The sequence below is a fragment of the Pongo abelii genome, chromosome 13, assembly GCF_028885655.2.
Source record: "Pongo abelii isolate AG06213 chromosome 13, NHGRI_mPonAbe1-v2.0_pri, whole genome shotgun sequence".
In the NCBI taxonomy this organism is placed as follows: domain Eukaryota; kingdom Metazoa; phylum Chordata; class Mammalia; order Primates; family Hominidae; genus Pongo; species Pongo abelii.
In genome coordinates, this window is record NC_071998.2 from 103490594 (window position 1) to 103510115 (window position 19522).

At 41.9% G+C, this 19522-nt stretch overlaps 1 protein-coding gene across 2 annotated transcripts in view; it reads left to right on the forward strand.

The window, feature by feature from the left end:
* Positions 1-19522, forward strand: part of HSDL2 (hydroxysteroid dehydrogenase like 2) — a 95067-nt gene that overhangs the window by 6424 nt on the left and 69121 nt on the right. For both annotated transcript variants that reach the window (XM_024251739.3, NM_001132322.1), the window contains 3 exon segments: positions 14259-14422; positions 15883-15981; positions 19177-19291. In XM_024251739.3, coding sequence (XP_024107507.1) covers positions 14259-14422; positions 15883-15981; positions 19177-19291 — 378 coding nt within the window.

The window sequence follows — 19522 nt, forward strand, 5'->3', positions numbered from 1 at the left end:
TAGTAAATAAGGTATAAGACAGAAAGAAAAAGTATTTGGATTATAATGAAATAAATAATGCTGTCGTTATTTGCCAATGATATAATTATCCTACACAGAAAACCAAAATAACGTATAACTGAATTATTATAATTAATAAAAGTTTAAGAAAATTGCTATATATAAAAGTCAACAAATAAAAATAATTTTGAGCTTGGCATGGTGGCTCATGCCTGTATTCCCAGCATTTTGAGAGGCCAAGGTGGGAGGACCGCTTGAGCCCAGGAGTTCAAGACCACCCTGGGCAACACAGTAAGACTCTGTCTCTACCAAAAAAAAAAAAAAATTAGCCAAGCATGGTGATGCATACCCGTGATCCTAGCTATTCAGGAGGCTTAGGTGGGAGGATTAGTTGAGCTGGGAAGGTCAAGTCTCCAGTAATCTGTGATTGTGCCATTGCACACCAGCCTGGGTGACAAAGGGAGACTCTCTCAAAAAATAATAGTAAGTTAGATGTCTACACGAGCAAAAATCTGCAAGAAGTATATAGTACATGGCAATAAAAATGAGAAGTTCAAAATCCCAGATATGGACTCCACTACAGGACATATGATGTATATTCTAGCAAATAAATGGCATAAAGAGTAGAAGGGAAGCTGGCAGTGATTAAAAGAGAAACTCTTAAGGTATAACAACCAGATGTAATGTGAGGTCCTTATTGGATCCTGATTTGATCAGGCCAAGCATAAGAAAAACTGAGATAGTTATAAAAGTTTGAACATAGATATTGAGTAATATTGAGAAATTTTTGTTAATTTTCTTGGGTATAATAATGACATTGGTATTTTAAAAGTTTTTATCTGTTAGAAAAGTAAATACTGAAGTGTTCTTAGGTGAAAGTATATAACCTCTGGGATTTGGTTTCTTCTTTTTTTTTGAAACAGGGTCTCACTCTGTGGTTCAGGCTGGAGTGCAGTGGCGTGAAATCATCTCACTGCAGCCTCCGTGTCATGGGCTCGGGTGATCCTCCAACCTCAGCTTCCTGAGTAGCTGGGACTATGGGTGTGTACCACATGCCTGGCTAATTTTTCTATTTTTTAGTAGAAATGGGGTTTCTCCATGTTGCCCAGGCTGGTCTCAAACTTCAGGGCTAAAGCTATCTGCTCACCTTGGCCTCCCAAAGTGCTGAGATTATAGGTGTGAGCCACCATGCCTACCCGGGATTTGCTTTCTGATGATTGCTTTCACAATTTAGTAGTTGAATAAACATGGAAGCTTATTATACTCTTTTCTGGTTTTTTAAATGTATTTGAAAATTCCATAATAAAAAGAGTCTTCGTTTTTGCACTGATTGTTTATTGGTTGCAAGGGAAGGAATAGTAACTGTGCAGTGGAGAAATATGGTAATACTATGGTTAGATGATAAAAATTAACATTATAAAGTGAGTACGGATGGATGTTGTCTGCTGCCCTATGGGATATACTGAGGAAAACACAGTATCACATGTTCTGGTTGGAAATGCATAACTGGAATCTAATCATGAAGAAATATCAGTTGAATCCAAAATGAGCATTCAGCCAGGGGTGGTGGCTCATGTTTGTAATCCCAGCATTTTGCAAGGCCAAGACAGGAGAATCACTTGAGCCCAAGTGTTCAAGACCAGGCTGGCCAATATAGTGAGACCCTGTCTCTGCAAAACATAAAAAAATTAGCCGGGCTTGATGATGCGTGCCTGTAGTCCCAGCTACTCAGGAGGCTGAGGTGGGAGACTTGCTTGAGTCCAGGAGGTCAAGGCTGCAGTGAGCTGTGATTGCACCACTGTACTTCAGCCTGGGTGACAGGGCAAGACCCTGTCTCAGAAAAAAAAAAAGCTGGGTGCAGTGGCTCATGCCTGTAACCCCAGCACTTTGGGAGGCTGAGGCGGGCAGATCACGAGGTCAGGAGTTCAAGAACAGCCTGACCAACATGGTGAAATGCCGTCTCTACTAAAAATAGAAAAATTAGCTGGGCATGGTGGCGCGTGCCTGTAATCCCAGCTACTCGGGAGGCTGAGGCAGGAGAATCACTTGAACCTGGGAGGCAGAGGTTGTAGTGAGCCAAGATCACGCCACTGCACTCCAGCCTGGGAGACAGATCTAGACTCTGTCTCAAAAAAAATAAATAAATAAAAATAAATAGGCGAGGTGTGGTAGCTCACACCTGTAATCCCAGCACTCTGGGAGCCTGGGTGGGTGGATCACAAGGTCAGGAGTCCAAGACCATGGTGAAACCCTGTCACTGCTAGAAATATAAAAAAAAAATTAGCCAGGTGTGGTGGTGCACGCCTGTAATCCCAGCTACTCAGGAGGCTGAGGCAGGAGAATTGCTTGAACCTGGGAGGTGGAGGTTGCAGTGAGCTGAGATTGTGCCACTCCACTTTAACCTGGGCGACAGAGTGTGACTCCATCTTGGAAAAAAAAAGTAAGGATCATTATATTTTTTTAAAAAGGAGTGCAGACTGTATTTTTCAAAAGGTCAGTATCATAAAAGACAGAAGAGGCTGCAAAAATGTTCTAGATTAACAGAGACTAAAGAGATATGTCAATTAAAAGCACTACCCTAAACTGGGTCCTGTAGTGGAAGGAAAAAATGCTCTAAAGGGCATTATTGAGTCAATTGACAAAATTAAAATACTGTGAAAGTAGATACATGAGAGACCAAGCTTTGATGTATTCAGATCACTTTTTTTTTTTTGAAACAGGGTCAGTCTCTGTTTCCCAGGTTAGAGTACAATGGTGTAATCATGGCTCACTGCAGCCTCAAACTTTGGGCTCAAACAGTCTTCCTGACAGCCTCCCCAGTAGCTGGGACTACAGGCGTGCAATGCCACACATGGCTAATTTTTTAATTTTGTAGAGACAGGGTCTCACTATGTTGCCCTGGCTGGTTTCAACTTCTGGGCTCAAGTGATCCCCCGTCTTGGTCTCCCAAACTGCTGGGATTATAGGCATGAGCCACTGTACCTGGCCTCAAATCACTCTTAAGTGGTTTGGAGAAAATAAGATATAGAGAAGGAGAAAGGGAGAAGGAGAGAAAATGAGCACAAATGCTAAATCACTGGGGTAAAATATTAACAATATATGAATCTGGGTGAAGGGTATGTGAGTTTTTTTTTGTACTACAATTATTCTTGCAACTGTAAGTTTGAATTATTTACAAATAAAAAGTTGGAAAAAGTTAAAAACAATGGAGTACCTAGGAATAAAGCCAACAAAAGATGTATAATACCTTTCTGTAGGAAATTATATCACAATGAAAAACATTAGAAAGACCTAAATGGAGTTATACCATGTTCATGGATTAGAACACTCACTGTCACAAAGATGTCAATTCTTTCACTTTGAATTATAGACTTAATGTAATTTCTATCAAAATCTCAACTGATTTCACTTGACCAGTTAGATAATGAGATTCTAAAATACATGTGGGCCGGGCGTGATAGCTTATGCCTGTAATCCCAGCACTTTGGGAAGCCGAGGCTGGTGGATCACTTGAGGGCAGGAATTCGAGACCAGCCTGGCCAACATGGCAAACCCTGTCTCTACTAAAAATTCAAAAAATAGCCAGTCATGGTGGTGCATACCTGTAGTCCCAGCTACTCAGGAGGCTGAGGCAGGAGAATCACTTGAACCCAGGAGGCTGAGGTTGCAGTGAGCCAAGATCATGCCACTGCACTCCAGCCTGGGCGAGAGAGTGAGACTCTGTCTCAAAATAAATAAATAAATAAATAAATAAAGTAAAAAATAAAATATATGTGGAAAATTAAAGGTCCAAATATAGACAAGAAACTTTTGAAGAAGAATAAATTGGAATTACTTGCCTTATCAGTTATTAAGACTGATAAAGCTGTTTTAATTAAGGCAGTGTGGTCACGTAGATTAGTGGAACAGAATAGAGAGTCCAAAAGCAGATATATGTATATTTATGGACATTCAGTTTATGGCAGAGCTGATACTGAAGCGCTGTGGGAAAGATGGGCATTTCAGACTTGGACAGTTGGTTATCTATATAGGGAAAAAATGTATTAGTCCCTTACTTCAGTTCATACACAAAAATTAATTCCAGGTAGATTAAAGACCAAACTTATTAATTTATCTATTTAGAGACAGGGTCTTGCTCTGTCACCAAGCTGGAGTGCAGTGACATGATCATGGCTCACTGCAGCCTCCACCTCCTGGGCTCAAGCAATCCTCTCACCTCAGCCTCCTGAGTAGTTGGGACTATAGGTGCAAACCACTACACTGGGCTAATTTTTTAATTTTTTGTAGAGACAGGGTCTCACCATGTTGCCCAGGCTAGTCTTCAACTCCTGGGCTCAATTGATCCTTCCATCACGGCCTCCCAAAGTACTAGGATTATAGGTCTGAGCTACCACACCCGGCCTCAAGACCAAACTTTAAAGGGTAAACCATAAAACTTTGGAAATACAAATTAATACACTTACAGGAAAAAAAGAATTTCTTAAGATTCCCAAAGCCCTGGCCATAAAAGAAAAGAATTATAAATTCTTTAACATTAACTTATTTTCTAGGCTGGACGCAGTGACTCACGCCTGTAATCCCATCACTTTGGGAGGCCAAGGTGGGCAGATCACTTGAGGTCAGGAGTTCAAGACCAGCCTGGCCAACATGGTGAAATCCTGTCTCTACTAAAAATACAAAAAATTAGCCAGGCGTGGTGGCACATGCCTGTAATCCCAACTGTTTGGGAGGCTGAGGCAGGAGAATCACTTGAACCCAGGAGACAGAGGTTGCAGTGAGCCAAGATCACGCCACTACACTTCAATCTGGGTGACAGAGTAAGACTCCATCTGCAAAAAAAATAATAATAATTTTCTATAATCCCACTGCTTTGGGAGGCTGAGGCAGGAGAATCTCTTGAGGCCAGGAATTAAAGATGAGCCTGGGCAGCATAGCAAGACCCTGTCCCCCCGAAAAAATAAAAAAATTAAATTAACCAGGCATGTTGGCATGCACCTGTAGTTCCAGCTACTTGGGAGGCTGAGACAGGAGGATTGTGATCCCAGGAATAGGAGGTTATACTGAGTTGTGATTCAGCCACTGCACTTCAGCCTGGGTGACACAGCAAGACCCTATCTCTAATGATAAAGAATTTCTGCTAATCAAAAGACACTATAAAAATAGTGAAAAAGCAAGCCACAAATGAAAAGATACTGAAATGTATGTAATTTATAGACTTGTATGAGTCAATAAGAAAAAAGTTAACCTTATTTATAGAAAAACGGGCAAAACCAGCCAGGCTTGGTGGCTCACGCCTGTAATCCCAGCACGTTGGGAGGTGGAGGCAGGTGGATCACCTGAGGTCAGGAGTTCAAGACCAGCCCAACCAAAATGGAGAAACCCTGTCTCTGCTAAAAATACAAAATCAGCTGGGTGTAGTGGCACATGCCTGTAATCCCAGCTACTTGGGAGGCTGACGCACGAGAATCGCTTGAACCCAGGAGGCGGAGGTTGCAGTGAGCTGCAGCCTGGGCGACAAGAGCAAAACTCTGTCTCAAAAAAAAAAAAGAAAAGAAAAATGGGCAAAACCAATTAATAGGAACTTTGCAAGAGAAGGTATTGGGGAAACCTGCCCCCAATATTTCAACATAGGTTCTTTCTATTTTCCGTAAGTGTCGGCCAGCTGAGAAATAAAGAGAGACAGTACAAAGAGAGGAATTTTACAGCTGGGCCTCCAGGGGTGACATCACATATCAGTAGGACTGTGATGCCTGCCTGAGATTCAGACCAGCAAGTTTTTATTAAGAGTTTCAAAAGAGGGGGAGGTGTTAGAACAGGGAGTAGGTACAAAGATCACATGCTTCAAAGGGCAAAAAGCAGAACTACTAATAAGGGTCTAACAAAGATCACAGGCTTCTGAGGGAACAGGACAAAGGGAAAAAGCAGAACCACTGATAAGGGTCTGTGTTCAGCGGTGCACGTATTGTCTTGATAAACATCTTAAACAACAGAAAACAGGGTTCCAGAGCAGAGAACCGGTCTGACCACAAATTTAACGGGGCAGAGTTTTTCCTCACCCTAGAAAGCCTGAGGGCACTGCAGGAGACCAGAGCATATCTCACTCCCTCACTCCTTTTCTCAACTGCATAAGACAGACATTCCCAGAGTGGCCGTTGATAGACCTGCCCCCAGGAATGCATTCCTTTCCCAGGGTATTAATATTAATATTCCTTGCTAGGAGAAGAATTTAGCAATATCTCTCCTATTTGCACATCCATTTATAGGCTCTCTGCAAGAAGAAAAATATGGCTCTTTTTGCCTGACCCCGCAGGCAGTCAGACCTTATGGTTGTCTTCCCTTATTCCCTAAAAATCGCTGTTATTCTATTCTTTTTCAAGGTGTGCTGATTTCATATTGTTCAAACACATGTTTACAATCAATTTGTACAGTTAACACAATTATCACAGTGGTACTGAGGTGACGTACATCCTCAGCTTACAAAGATAACAGGATTAAAAGGTTAAAGTAAAGACAGGCATAAGAAATTATAAAAGTATTATATGGGAACTGATAAATGCCCATGAAATCTTCACAATTTATATTCCTCTGCCATGGTTCCAGCTGGTCCCTCCATTGGGGGGGTCCCAGACTTCCCGTAACATCTCTCCCTTTCTTTTTATGTAAATGAGCCACGGCGATGAAGGCTTGTTCGTTCTCTCGGTTTTGACGCAGGACTCGTTGACTGGTCTGGCACACTAAAAAGCCGATTAAACAGAGAAACATGATTCCAAAATTTACCACAGTGGAGCCCCCAATAGACTTAATCCAAGTCGTGGGGTTTAGTCCAGAAAGACTTTCTGCCACCTGACCTAACGCCTCAGCTCCAGGCACAACGGATAAATAAGCTTGAGAGGCTTCAAAAATTTTTTTCTTTAATTATGTCCAAGGATAAATTATCTTCCCTACCCAGCAGGTGTCCTTTGACCATTTCCCATTACTCATCAGTCTTGTTGTAGGAATATGATGTGATACAGAAATCAGAAGTATTCCAATCACACTGCATTTGCATGCGATATTCGAGACTCATTAGCCAATCTCCAAGCCAAATAACAGACTGTCTTAAATCATTAATTTGATTAGCTAATTTTTGATCAATGCCCTGTTGAGAATTCCACATTTGGGTGGAATTGGCTTGCCAATCATTAACAAAATAAGCCACTTGAATAGATTGGTGTAATGCCACTCTGGCAGTGGTGGCCACTGCAGTGACTGTAATTAGGCCCATGATCACAGCGATTAAAGTGAAAACAAATCTCTTAGCTCTTTTGAGAATTGCTGTAGCACTTCATTAATTAAATGTACTGAGGGGGAAGATTCCCAAGGTCTGGGTAAAGTTACTGGTATCTAGATTCCTTCTCGAGCTCGAACCAACATTACACTTTTCCTGAAGTCAAAATGGGAGTTAACACAAGTGCATAAATGACAATGTATTAAGACAGTTTGATTGTTCATCCAAATTTTGATATTTCCCACTAACAGCATGTAAGGAGGCTTAACACAACTCTGTATAGGAATAGTCAGGCTGGAGGTAAACAAAGCATAATGTTTGAATCTACATTGATACTGAGGGAGAGGAGCAGCGGTGGCAACGCCTGATGTTCTCCACCATAAAGAAGCAATCTGAGGTGCCCAGGGATGCCGAAGAGGTAGAAGGGCATACCTGGGTCGAGAAGAATTATCATAATGCCAATTGGAGTCCCATAAAGGGGGATCGGTGTCAAAAAGAGGAAGAGGGTTCAAAGGGGATTTATCATGGGGTTCAGAACCACAGATGTGAGGGGTGGTAGTATGTGAGGGGTGGTAGCATCAGAGTAATTATTGGAGCCTGTGAGCTGAGCCTGAGTAATTGGAATGCCATCAGCCCGATTTAGCAGAGCCTGCAGACGGGCCTCCTCTCACCACCAGGTACGGAATTGTAAATGCTGAGATGGAGTTAGAACAGCTTTTGCCAAAAGGTCCCAGTCTAAAGGAAGCAAAATGACCTCAGTACAAAGAGTCTGTAATACCATTTTAACATATGGAGAAGTAGGACCATACTGAGTACAAGCATCCTTGAATTCTTTTAAAAAGGTAAGATTGAGCAGCACATATCAATGCACTTGTACCCCTTGAGCATTGGGAGATTCCAGCACGACCGGATAAGCCCACGCCTCTAATCCACTTGTTTCTTTTTTCTGGTGTAATAAGCATTGCATGGAAGTTTCAAGAACAGGCACATGAGATGGAGTCGGCATAGGAATGACAGGAAAAGTATGTGTAGATAAGGGAAACTGAGGTTGAGGAGGTCGGACTGGTATGAGAGTGTGAGAAAGGGGCATTGGGGGAGCAGAAGAGGCATAAGCATACTGGTGATTGTTGGCTCAATCCTGTGCAACCAGAGTGGCAGGGGTGTCCATGCGTGAAGAAGGGTACAGAGAAGCAGGTTGAATGGATGGCGAAGTGACCAATTGAGGGACCGAAATGACAGGAGAGTGAGCGGCTGCGGTGGATAAGGGAGGGCCTGCAGAATTACAGGTAAATTGTAGTTTGGTTCCAGAGCCATCAGATGGCTCTGGAGGCAAAGGCTGCAAAGGTTTGAAGAGGGAAGAGTTAGTATAGATATGGTCCTGGGCTGTCCAAGTCAGGTCCGTGGGAGCTACAAGTACTGGCTCCTCATGAAAAGAAATAAGATCATCGAGGGTGACGTTAAGCCAAAGTCACCGGAATTAGATATTGAATCCTCAGTATCGTCAGGTAGGGGAGGAGTTGGTGAAGGGAGAGGCTTGAGCAGATAACGAAGGCTGAACGGGAGAGGAAACCTGAGGAAGAGGTAGAGGGTCGCCAGACTCAGAAAACTGTGGTAACTGCAGGGGTTACGGGATTGGTATTTTAGGACAGCACGTACCAAGGCCCAATCACCCCAAACAGTGACGGGAGCATAATTTCCTGTTGGGACCAGTTCCTGGAATTTTGCACCAACACGATCCCATAGTTCCACATCTAACATTCCCTTTTCAGGAAACCAAGGACAGTGTTCTTCCACTGCCCTGAATAGGATGTCCATATTTTCCATAGGTACCTGAACTCCTTCCTGTTTTAACAGGAGTTTAATATAGCAGAGATAAGCATAACGTTTAGACTTCGCGTGACCCATAGTTACCCCGGACAATACACAGATAACTCACCAGTCGTCAGGGAGCTGAACAAGCGTTTCTGTGAACCGGACCAATGAATGTTTCTACGCACTTGTCAAAAGGAATTGGGTTCCCACATGCACTTAGGAAAAAGAAAGCCACTTGGCATGCCAGATATTGGGGGAACCTACCCCTAATATTTCAACATAGGTTATTTCTATTTTCCGTGTCAGCTAGCTGAGAAATAAAGAGAGACAGTACAAAGAGAGGAATTTTACAGCTGGGCTGCCGGGGGTGACATCACATATCGGTAGGACCGTGATGCCCACCTGAGTCTCAGACCAGCAAGTTTTTATTAAAGGTTTCAAAAGTGGAGGGGGTGGAAGAACAGGGAGTAGGTACAAAGATCACATGCTTCAAAGGGCAAAAAGCAGAACTACTAATAAGGGTCTAACAAAGATTACAGGGCAAAGGGCAAAAACAGAACCACTGATAAGGGTCTATGTTCAGTGGTGCACGTATTGTCTTGATAAACATCTTAAACAACAGAAAACAGGGTTCCAGAGCAGAGAACCGGTCTGACCACAAATTTACCAGGGCGGAGTTTTTCCCCACCCTAGTAAGCCTGAGGGCACTGCAGGAGACCAGAGTATATCTCACTCCTTACCTCAACCGCATAAGACAGACATTCCCAGAGCGGCCGTTTATGGACCTCCCCCCAGGAATGCATTCCTTTCCCAGGGTATTAATATTAATATTCCTTGCTAGGAAAAGAATTTAGCAATATCTCTCCTACTTGCACATCCGTTTATAGGCTCTCTGCAAGAAGAAAAATATGACTCTTTTTGTCTGACCCCGCAGGCAGTCAGACCTTATGGTTGTCTTCTGTTGTTCCCTAAAAATCACTGTTATTCTGTTCTTTTTCAAGGTGCACTGATTTCATATTGTTCAAACACATTTTACAATCAATTTGTACAGTTAACACAATTATCACAGTGGTCCTGAGGTGACGTACATCCTCAGCTTACGAAGAAAACAGGATTAAGAGATTAAAGTAAAGACAGGCATAAGAAATTATAAAAGTATTATTTGGGAACTAATAAATGTCCATGAAATCTTCACAATTTATGTTCCTCTGCTGCGGCTCCAGCTGGTCCCTCCGTTTGGGGGTCCCTGACTTCCCGCAACAAGAAGGAACACAAGCGACCATTAACATGGGAACAAAAATATATTCTACCTCATTAGTAACTGGGGAAGTGCAAATGAAAATCACATTGGGATATCATTTCATAATAGTGAATTGGTGAAAAAACTTTAAGGTCAGAAATTACCAAGTGTTGGGGAGGTGGTAGAGCTATGGGGACTCTTATACTCATTCACTGCTGCTGGTAAGGATATTATCCTCTTTGGGGCAGGGTGTGGTGGCTCACACCTGTAATCCCAACACTTTGGGAGGCTGAGGTGGGCAGATCATGAGGTCAAGAGATCAAGACCATCCTGGCCAACATGGTGAAACCCCGTCTCTACTAAAAATACAAAAATTGGCTGAGCGGGGTGGCACATGCCTGTAGTCCCAGCTACTTGGGAGGCTGAGTCAGGAGAATCGCTTGAACCCAGGAGGCGGAGGTTGCAGTGAGCCAAGATTGTGCCACTGCACTCCATCCTGGTGACAGAGTGAGACTCCGTCTCAAACAAAACAAAACAAAACAAAACAAAAAAGAAACAAAACAGAAAAACAGAACCACAAACTGGATGGCTTAAAACAAATGGATGCTGTCACTGTTCTGGAAGCTAGTATTCTGAAATCAAGATGTCAGCAGGGCTGTGCTGTTGTAGTTCTGGGTAGAATCCTTCCTTACTTCTTCCCAGCTTCTGGGGGTGGCCAGCAATCCTTATGTTCGGGGCTTGCAGCTGCATCCCTCCGGGCTCTCTGCCTTTGTCATCACACATTCTCCGTGTGGCTGTCTTTACATAGTCTTCCCTCTTCTTAGAAGGACACCTGTCCAATTGGAGTAAGGGCCTACTCCAATATGACTTCATGTTAACTAATTATGTCTTCAGCAATCCTGGTTCCAACTGAGGTCACCTTCTGAAGTTAGGACTTCCACATGCTTTTTGGGGGACACAATTCAATCAATAACAGGGAGATAAGGCCGGGGTTATCTTCCTGTTATTGATTGATAACATCCCTTGCTGTTATCTTAATTTTATTCCTTTATTCTTTTTAATGAGTTTACCAGGAAGTTATTTTAGATGTCTCCTTCTCACTTAGCAAGTGAGTAAGTTAAAAGTTTAAATGAACTTAATTTAATGCTAATAATCCCAGCACTTTGTGATGCCAAGACAGGAGGATCGCTTGAGCCCAGTTCAAGACCAACCTGGGTGACATAGTGAGACCCTGTTTCTACAAAAAATTAAAACTTTTTCAGGTGTTGTAGTGCACGCCTGTAGTCCTAGCTACTTGAGTGGTGAGGCAGAAAGATCACTTAAGTCCAGAGGTGGAGGTTGCAGTGAGCCGCACTCCAGACTGGGTGACAGAGCAAGAACCACTCTTAAAAAAAAAAAAAAAAAAAAAGTAGCAGAGAGATAATGTTTTACCTAATTGGGATTCAAAATTAGCATTCCTTGTCATCGAATTGATCACAAATGCTCATCTGTAACAATCAATCTTAGCTCCAGGGCCACACACAAACAGATGGTGGGTCATATTTGGCCTGGGGCCATAGTTTGCAGACTGTTGATTTAGACTCAGAGACCTAGGTACTAGGAATAATGAAAAAACAAGGGAGTGAATAACATTTAAGGTAGTTTTCGTTCTGTGGGGTGGGGGAAGGAAGGAGGATAGAGTTGGAGAGGAATATACAGTCTGGTTTCTGGGGTATTGGTAATATTCTATTTCTTGCCTTGATACTACTGTTCATTTTAATTTTGTTCATTAAACAATACACATTGTTTTACATGCTTTTTATATGTGTGCTATATTTCATGAAAAATAATTTCAACCTCTCTGACTTCTCCCCACTTCTCCACTCTCCCTCGTTCTTACCAAACCAATTATTCCTTATTTTAAAACCGCTTCCCACTTTTAGCTCTGATCTCTTACTTCTGGAGTGTAATCCTCTGGGTCATTCAAGAGCTTTATGTTCCTTTATTAACAAACCTGTTAATCTATCACCAATCTCAGGTCATCCCTTTTTCTTTGTCATTGTCACTTTTGCTCTTCTCTCTCCATTCTTTTCCTTAAGCAGACTTTTAAATTTGCCCTTAGAAAGTAAACAAGAAAGTGGGTTTACCTTGCTGTTATCTTAACTTTAGTTTTATTCTTTTAGTTTTCCTTTTATGAGTTTACTAGGAAATTATTTAGGTGTCTCCGTTTCACTTAGCCACTGAGTAAGCAGAAAGTTTAAGTGAACTTAATGAAATGGGGGGAGGCCAGGGTGGGAGGATCACATAAGGCCAAGAGTTTGAGACCTGCCTGGGTAACATACCAAGACCCTGTCTGTACAAACAATTTTAAAAAGTAACTGGGTACGGTGGTGTGCGCCTGTAGTCCCAGCTACTTGTGAGGCTGAGATGGGAAGATCACTTAAGCCCAGGAGTTCAAGGCTGCAGTGAGCCATGATTGCGCCACTGTACTCCAGCCTGGGTAACAGAGTTGTCTTAAAAAAAAAAAAAGCACGTAGGAGTTCAAGACCAGCCTGAGTAAGATGGTGAGACCCCGTCTCCATTTAAAAAAACAAAAAACAGGCTAGCCGGGCGCGGTGGCTCACGCCTGTAATCCCAGCACTTTGGGAGGCCGAGGCGGGTGGATCACAAGCTCAGGAGTTCGAGACCAGCCTGGCCAACATGGTGAAATCCCATCTCTGCTAAAAATACAAAAATTAGCTGGGCGTGGTGGCGCATGCCTGTAGTCCCAGCTACTTGGGAGGCTGAAGCAGGAGAATTGCTTGAGGCTGAAGCAGGAGAATTGCTTGAACCCGGGAGGCAGAGGTTGCAGTGAGCTGAGATTGCGCCACTGCACTAACAGCCTGGGCGACAGAGCGAGACTGTGTCTCAAAAGAAAACACACACACACACACACACACACAAAGCACACATACACAAAGAATGAAATGGGCACAGGGACCCGTCAGTACATTTGAATCAGAATATTTCAGATCAACCTGCAGCAATTTGTGAGCGTTTATTTAACAGCTCTTTTGAGATGTGAGTCACGTACCCCACTATTCACTCATTTAAAATATGCAATTCATTGGCTTTTAATATATTCACAGAGTTGTGCCACCATCACCACAGTCAATTGTAAAACCTTTTAATCATCCCAGAAGGAAACCCCTCAACCCTCCGTTGTCAGCCTTCAACCCCTCCCACTCCCAGCTCTAGGTAACCTCTGATCTTTGTGTCTCTATAGGTTTGCCTATTCTGGACATTTCATATAAATGGCATCATGTGGTCCTTCATGACTGGTTTCTTCCTCTTAGCAGAATGTTTTTGGTTCATCCATGTTGTAGCTCATAGCAGTACTTTATTGTGGAACATTATTTCATTGTATGTGTGGCTACACCACATTCTGCTTATCCGTTCATCAGCTGAAGGATGTTTGGATTGTTTCCACCCTGGCTATTATGAGCATTCATTGAACAATTGTTTGTTTTTAGGTAATTTATTTTAAGTGGTATGTAGTCATTGTGGAAAATTTGAAAAATATTAAAGAATATAAAGAATATGATAAAATTTACTCATAATCCCACCACTCAAAAAAAAAAAAAGCTTTATTAACACGTTTTCTGTGGGGGAAAAAATGCATGTTTATATAATTTGTTTTATAATTCTTAATTTCTCTTGAAGATTTGCTTTGCATTTGAACAGATTTTGTTTGCCAAATCACAGCAAGACTGGCCAACTGCAGTTGTCATAAATAATTTATCAGTCTTTGTGTAATGGGAGTATAGTGGAGTTATCTGCCATCAGATGGGCATGGGGAGGGTTTAGAGAAAATTTCACAGAGGAGGAAACATATATTATGAAAATATGCATGAGGTTCTGATACCTGTCAGTAAATAAAACATTGGGTCTTCTAATAAGGTCGTATTTGTTCTGTTGTAGGAGGCTGGCAGGATGTACAGTTTTTATCACAGGTGCAAGCCGTGGCATTGGCAAAGCTATTGCATTGAAAGCAGCAAAGGATGGAGCAAATATTGTCATTGCCGCAAAGACCGCCCAGCCGCATCCAAAACTTCTAGGCACAATCTATACTGCTGCTGAAGAAAGTGAGTGTGACAGTGCCATTTGATAAAATGTCTTTCTAGTGGTTTCAATACATAGAGAATTTGCTGGAGAGTTTAGTTAAAGCTATTTGAAAGTTACCCTGAACATAATTTTATCTAGTTAAAGAAGTATTTATGTTTTCACCTTGGGGCAGTGCTTCTGACCATTTTTCTCCACCAGCACTTTTAAGCAAGGTGAGAAACTCCAGTTAAAAATCTTATTTCATGGCTGGGTGTGGTGACTCACACCTGTAATTTCACCCAGCTACTCAGGAGGCTGAGGCAGGAGAATCACTTGAACCTGGGAGGTGGAGGTTGCAGTGAGCCGAGATCATGCCACAGCACTCCAGCTTGGGTGACAGAGCGAGACTCTGTCTCTTAAAAAAAAAAAATCTTGTTTCATGAGGGCAGTGGTTCTTGGATGGGAAGGGGGAGTGGGGAAGTGGAGTAGAGAGGAGAGAATTTGATTGGTAAGTGGCATGAACTCTTTGAGAAAGCTTTCTGTGTTATTTATTCTCTGCACAATTTGCAAGTCATCATTTTAATACTTTCAGTTGACAAATAATTATCACATACTTCTATTCAAGGCATAGTGCTAGGCACAGAGCCAGGAGAGAGGGCTTAAAAATTCAACTTCAGTTGACATTGCTAGTTCTGTTAGTCATGTTCAGAGCACTATGGTTATGTTAGAGGAATGCATGTGAAGTGTTTATGAGTGAAATGATGTCAGGGATTTGCTTTAAAACACACCAGCAAAAAATAAAATAGGGGAAAGGAAAGATAAACATATTAACTGACAAAACTAACAATCGTTGAAGATAGGTGATGGATTCCTATTAGTTTATTACAGCATCTTTACATTTTTGTATACTTTAGAATATTTCCACAATAAAAAGTTTTTAAAAATTACTTTCAAGTGGGTGAGGTGGCTCATGCCTGTAATCCCAGCACTTTGTGAGGCCAAGGCGGGTGGATCACTTGAGGTCAGGAGTGCGAGACCAGCCTGGGCCAACATGGCAAAACCACGTCTCTACAAAAAATAGAAAAATCAGCCTGGCATGGTGGTGCACGCCTATAGTCCCAGCTACTTGGGAAGCTGAGGTGGGAGGATCCTTGAGCCTGGGAGATTGAGGCTGCAGTGAGCTGTGTTTGTGCCACTTCACCCAAGCCTGGGCAAGAGAGTGAGACCCTGTCTGAAAAACAAAAACAAACAAAAAATTCCTCTTTTTAGCTTTTTAAAAAAATTACAAAGAAACTCCCACCAAACCTTCGTTTTTGTTTTTTAATAGTGTTAGCCTAGCTAGTCTGTCCTACTATATGGTAGAGTCACTGGTGGTAAGATAGAGTTATTTATATTGATTTTCTGAAAACAGAGTACTTTTTTCTTTTGACTGTGATATCGGAATTAAAGGTGTAATATTTAAATGCTTTAACGCTTTTTCATTTTGTATCCTTTATATAAGTTGAAGCAGTTGGAGGAAAGGCCTTGCCATGTATTGTTGATGTGAGAGATGAACAGCAGATCAATGCTGCAGTGGAGAAAGCCATCAAGCAATTTGGAGGTAATACCTTCATTCTGAAAAAATTATTGGATATTGGTAAAATAAAGGTATAACTATAATGTTAATTTAAAAATTTGTTTTGAGTTTTGAATTTTCTGAGTCTTTGGAGAAATACGTATTCGCTCACGCAGAACATGATTTAAAACCATCTGATAAGGCTGGGCGTGGTGGCTCACACCTGTAATCCCAGCACTTTGGGAGGCCGAGGCAGACAGATCACTTGAGGTCAGGAGTTTAAGACCAGCCTGGCCAACATGGTGAAACCCCGTCTCTACTAAAAATACAAAAATTAGCCGAGCATGGTGGTGGATGCCTGTAATCCCAGCTACTCAGGAGGCTGAGGTGGAAGAATTGCTTGAACCTGGGAGGTGGAGGTTGCAGTGAGCTGAGATTGCACCACTGCATTCCAGCCTGGGTGACAGAGCAAGACTCTATCTCAAAAAGAAAAAAAAAAAAAAAAAAGAAGAAAAAGAGTGTGGAATGGTAGACTGTGGAGACTGGGAAGAAAGAAGAGATGGAAGGGGGGTAGATGAAGAGAAATTACTTAATCGGTACAATGTTTGCTGTTTGGGTGATGGATACCCTAAAAGTCCTGGACGCTGCACAATCTATGTATGTGAGAAAATTGCACTTGTGCCTTATATATTTATTTTTGAAAAAATTCTTCCTTTATATGGTTAAATCTCATCTTCACAAAGTCAGTTCCCTCACCATGCCAACTAATCAGAAGTATATTTTTCTTTCTCTAATTTCTTTTTTCTTTTTTCTTTTTTTTTTGAGACTGAGTCTTGCTCTTGTCACCCAGGCTGGAGTGCAGTGGCGCAATCTCGGCTCACTGCAACCTCTGCCTCCCGGGTTCAAGCGATTCTCCTGCCTCAGCCTCCCGAGTAGCTGGGATTACAGGCGCCCGCCACCACACCCAGCTAATTTTTGTATATTTAATAGAGACAGGTTTCGCCACGTTGGCCGGGCTGGTCTTGAACTCCTGACTTCATGATCCAGCCGCCTCAGCCTCCCAAAGTGCTGGGATTACAGGCGTGAGCCACCGTGCCCGGCCTCTCTGATTTCTTAAAACATTCGTTTGATCCTTATCTTGTACTACTTTAGATCTTAGTATTTCTTTTCTCCCCAATTAGTTCAAAAGTTCCTAGAAGAAAGGTGTTGGGGATTGAGCTAAGGCTTTCATGGTATTGTAGTAGGGCACCTAGGCATGTCCAAATCCTGCCTAAACCATTACCACTCTCCCTGCTAATGTTCCGGAGGACCGTATGTACATGTGAGGGACAATGGCCAGTGGAAAATGAGGTAATGCTTCATTGTTAGCAAGGCTGTACTTATAATCCCAATGCAGAGTGCTGTGGGGTGCTGGACTGAAGCATGGAGCTTTGGCTCAAGTGGAGCCTCTTCCCTTAAATCCAAAATCTTACCCCTAGCCGGCAGCCTTTCCCAAAGAAATGTGAATGCCTGTGTCAGAAGAGGAGAGAAAATGCAAAATGATGTTTGTCCAGCTGATAGGGCCCTAAATGTGAAATGTGCCACACTCAAATGCAGGATATTTTATCTAAAATGACTTCACTTAGTAGTAAAAGTGGTTAACTAGTGCCACTTAGGATTTGATGTAATTAGTTTATCCACTAATTTTTGGAGAGGAACTAAGGGGAGAAAGCTGAGGCTTTTCATTCTCCCATATTCATTCAGTTTTAGTTCTTTTTTTTTTTTTCTTTGAAACAGGGTCTCACTCTGTCACTCAGACTGGTATGTAGTGGCATGATCGTGGCTCACCACAGCTTTGGCCTCCTGGGCTCAGGTGATCCTCAAACCTCAGCCTCCCGAGAAGCTGGGACTACAGGCGCCCACCACCAGGCCTAGCTAATTTTTGTGTTTTTAGTAGAGATGGGGTTTCACCATGTTGGCCAGGCTGGTCTCAAACTCCTGACCTCAAGGGATCCACCCACCTCAGCTTCTCAAAGTGCTGGGGTTACAGGCATGAGCCACTGTCCCCAGCCTTGAATTTATTATTTAATTTTTAAAAATTGTGGTAAAATACACATAACATAAAATTTACCATCCTATTTTTAAGTGTACAGTTCAGTGACATTGAAGTTTATTATATTGTTACACAACCATCATTAAGTGCACTTTACAAAGAGTAATGAAGACCAGGTAGAAACAAAGAAAAAATGTTTGACATAGTTTTTGTATTTTTACCATTTTCCTTTAATGTTATTTCACTAAGCACATAACTATAAACAAAACTTGTTGGTTATAGGTAGAAACTAGATAGAATTTGCAGAAATAGTAGTTACTCTAGGTTTATTTTTTTTGTGTGTATATGAGTCACTAAAACAAAATAGATCCACTTTGATGATCTGCCTGGGATTGAAACAGTAGGTCTTTCTCTTTTCCCAGTTCTCAAGACCAGAAAGGAGCCTTTCCCTTTAAGTGAGGGGCCTTGGGGGAAGGGAGACTACTATGCTTGGAAGGAGGACAGGCCTTTGAAACTTCATGCTAGAGAGGAAGGAAGACTTTAAGGAATTTGATCCAAGGTTTATGGAGACAGGGAGGGACAACCAGGAGGTAAGAGAACAGATAAGAGTGGAAGCTACAAACCACCAAAGACTAAGCCTCCTTGTAGTTTCACATGGAGCTCTGGTGATTGGCTATATCTCCATTGTGCTAGTGACAATCATGCAGGTGCTATTTTGAAATAGCTACCAGTCTTGCATTGGTAGTGGTTAGTCATATTATCTAAAAGAAGTACAGCCATGCATTGCTTAATGATGGGGATATGTTCTGAGAAAGGCATTATTAGCTGATTTTATGATCGTATGAACATAGAGTATACTTACACAAACATAGATAGTCTAGCTGACCACCTATCTAGGCTGTATGGCATAGCCTATTGTTTCCAGGCTGTAAACCTGTATAACATGTTACTGTACTGACTACTGTAGGCGTTTGTAACACAACAGTAAGTATGTATCTGAACATACTTAGACAGAAAAAAGATAAAATAAAAAACAGTATTGTAATTTTAAGGGACCATGTTGCGTGTATGGGCCATTGTTGACTGAAATGTTAGGTGTGGTACATGACTATTTGTGAATCAACTGAGGGTTCAAAAGAGAGTAAATGCTTTTTGTGTGTGTGATAAAAAGTCTTTCATTAAAATGAAATTGATTATTTTGAAAACAGGAATTGATATTCTGGTAAATAATGCCAGTGCCATTAGTTTGACCAACACATTGGACACACCTACCAAGAGATTGGATCTGATGATGAATGTGAACACCAGAGGCACCTACCTTGCGTAAGTTTGCAAGAAGAGTTGTGGGGGAGGATGTTGTGGTGTTTTCTCAGGGAACTTACTTAGTTGTAAACAGATTTGAGCCAAATTAACCGTGTAATTCAAAATCTAGTCAATCCTTATAGAGGCCTAAAAGTCCTTCATTCAGTCAATAGTATTTTATTTTATTTTATTTTTTATTTACTTATTTTTTTGAGACGGAGTTTCATTCTTGTTGCCCAGGCTGGAATGCAG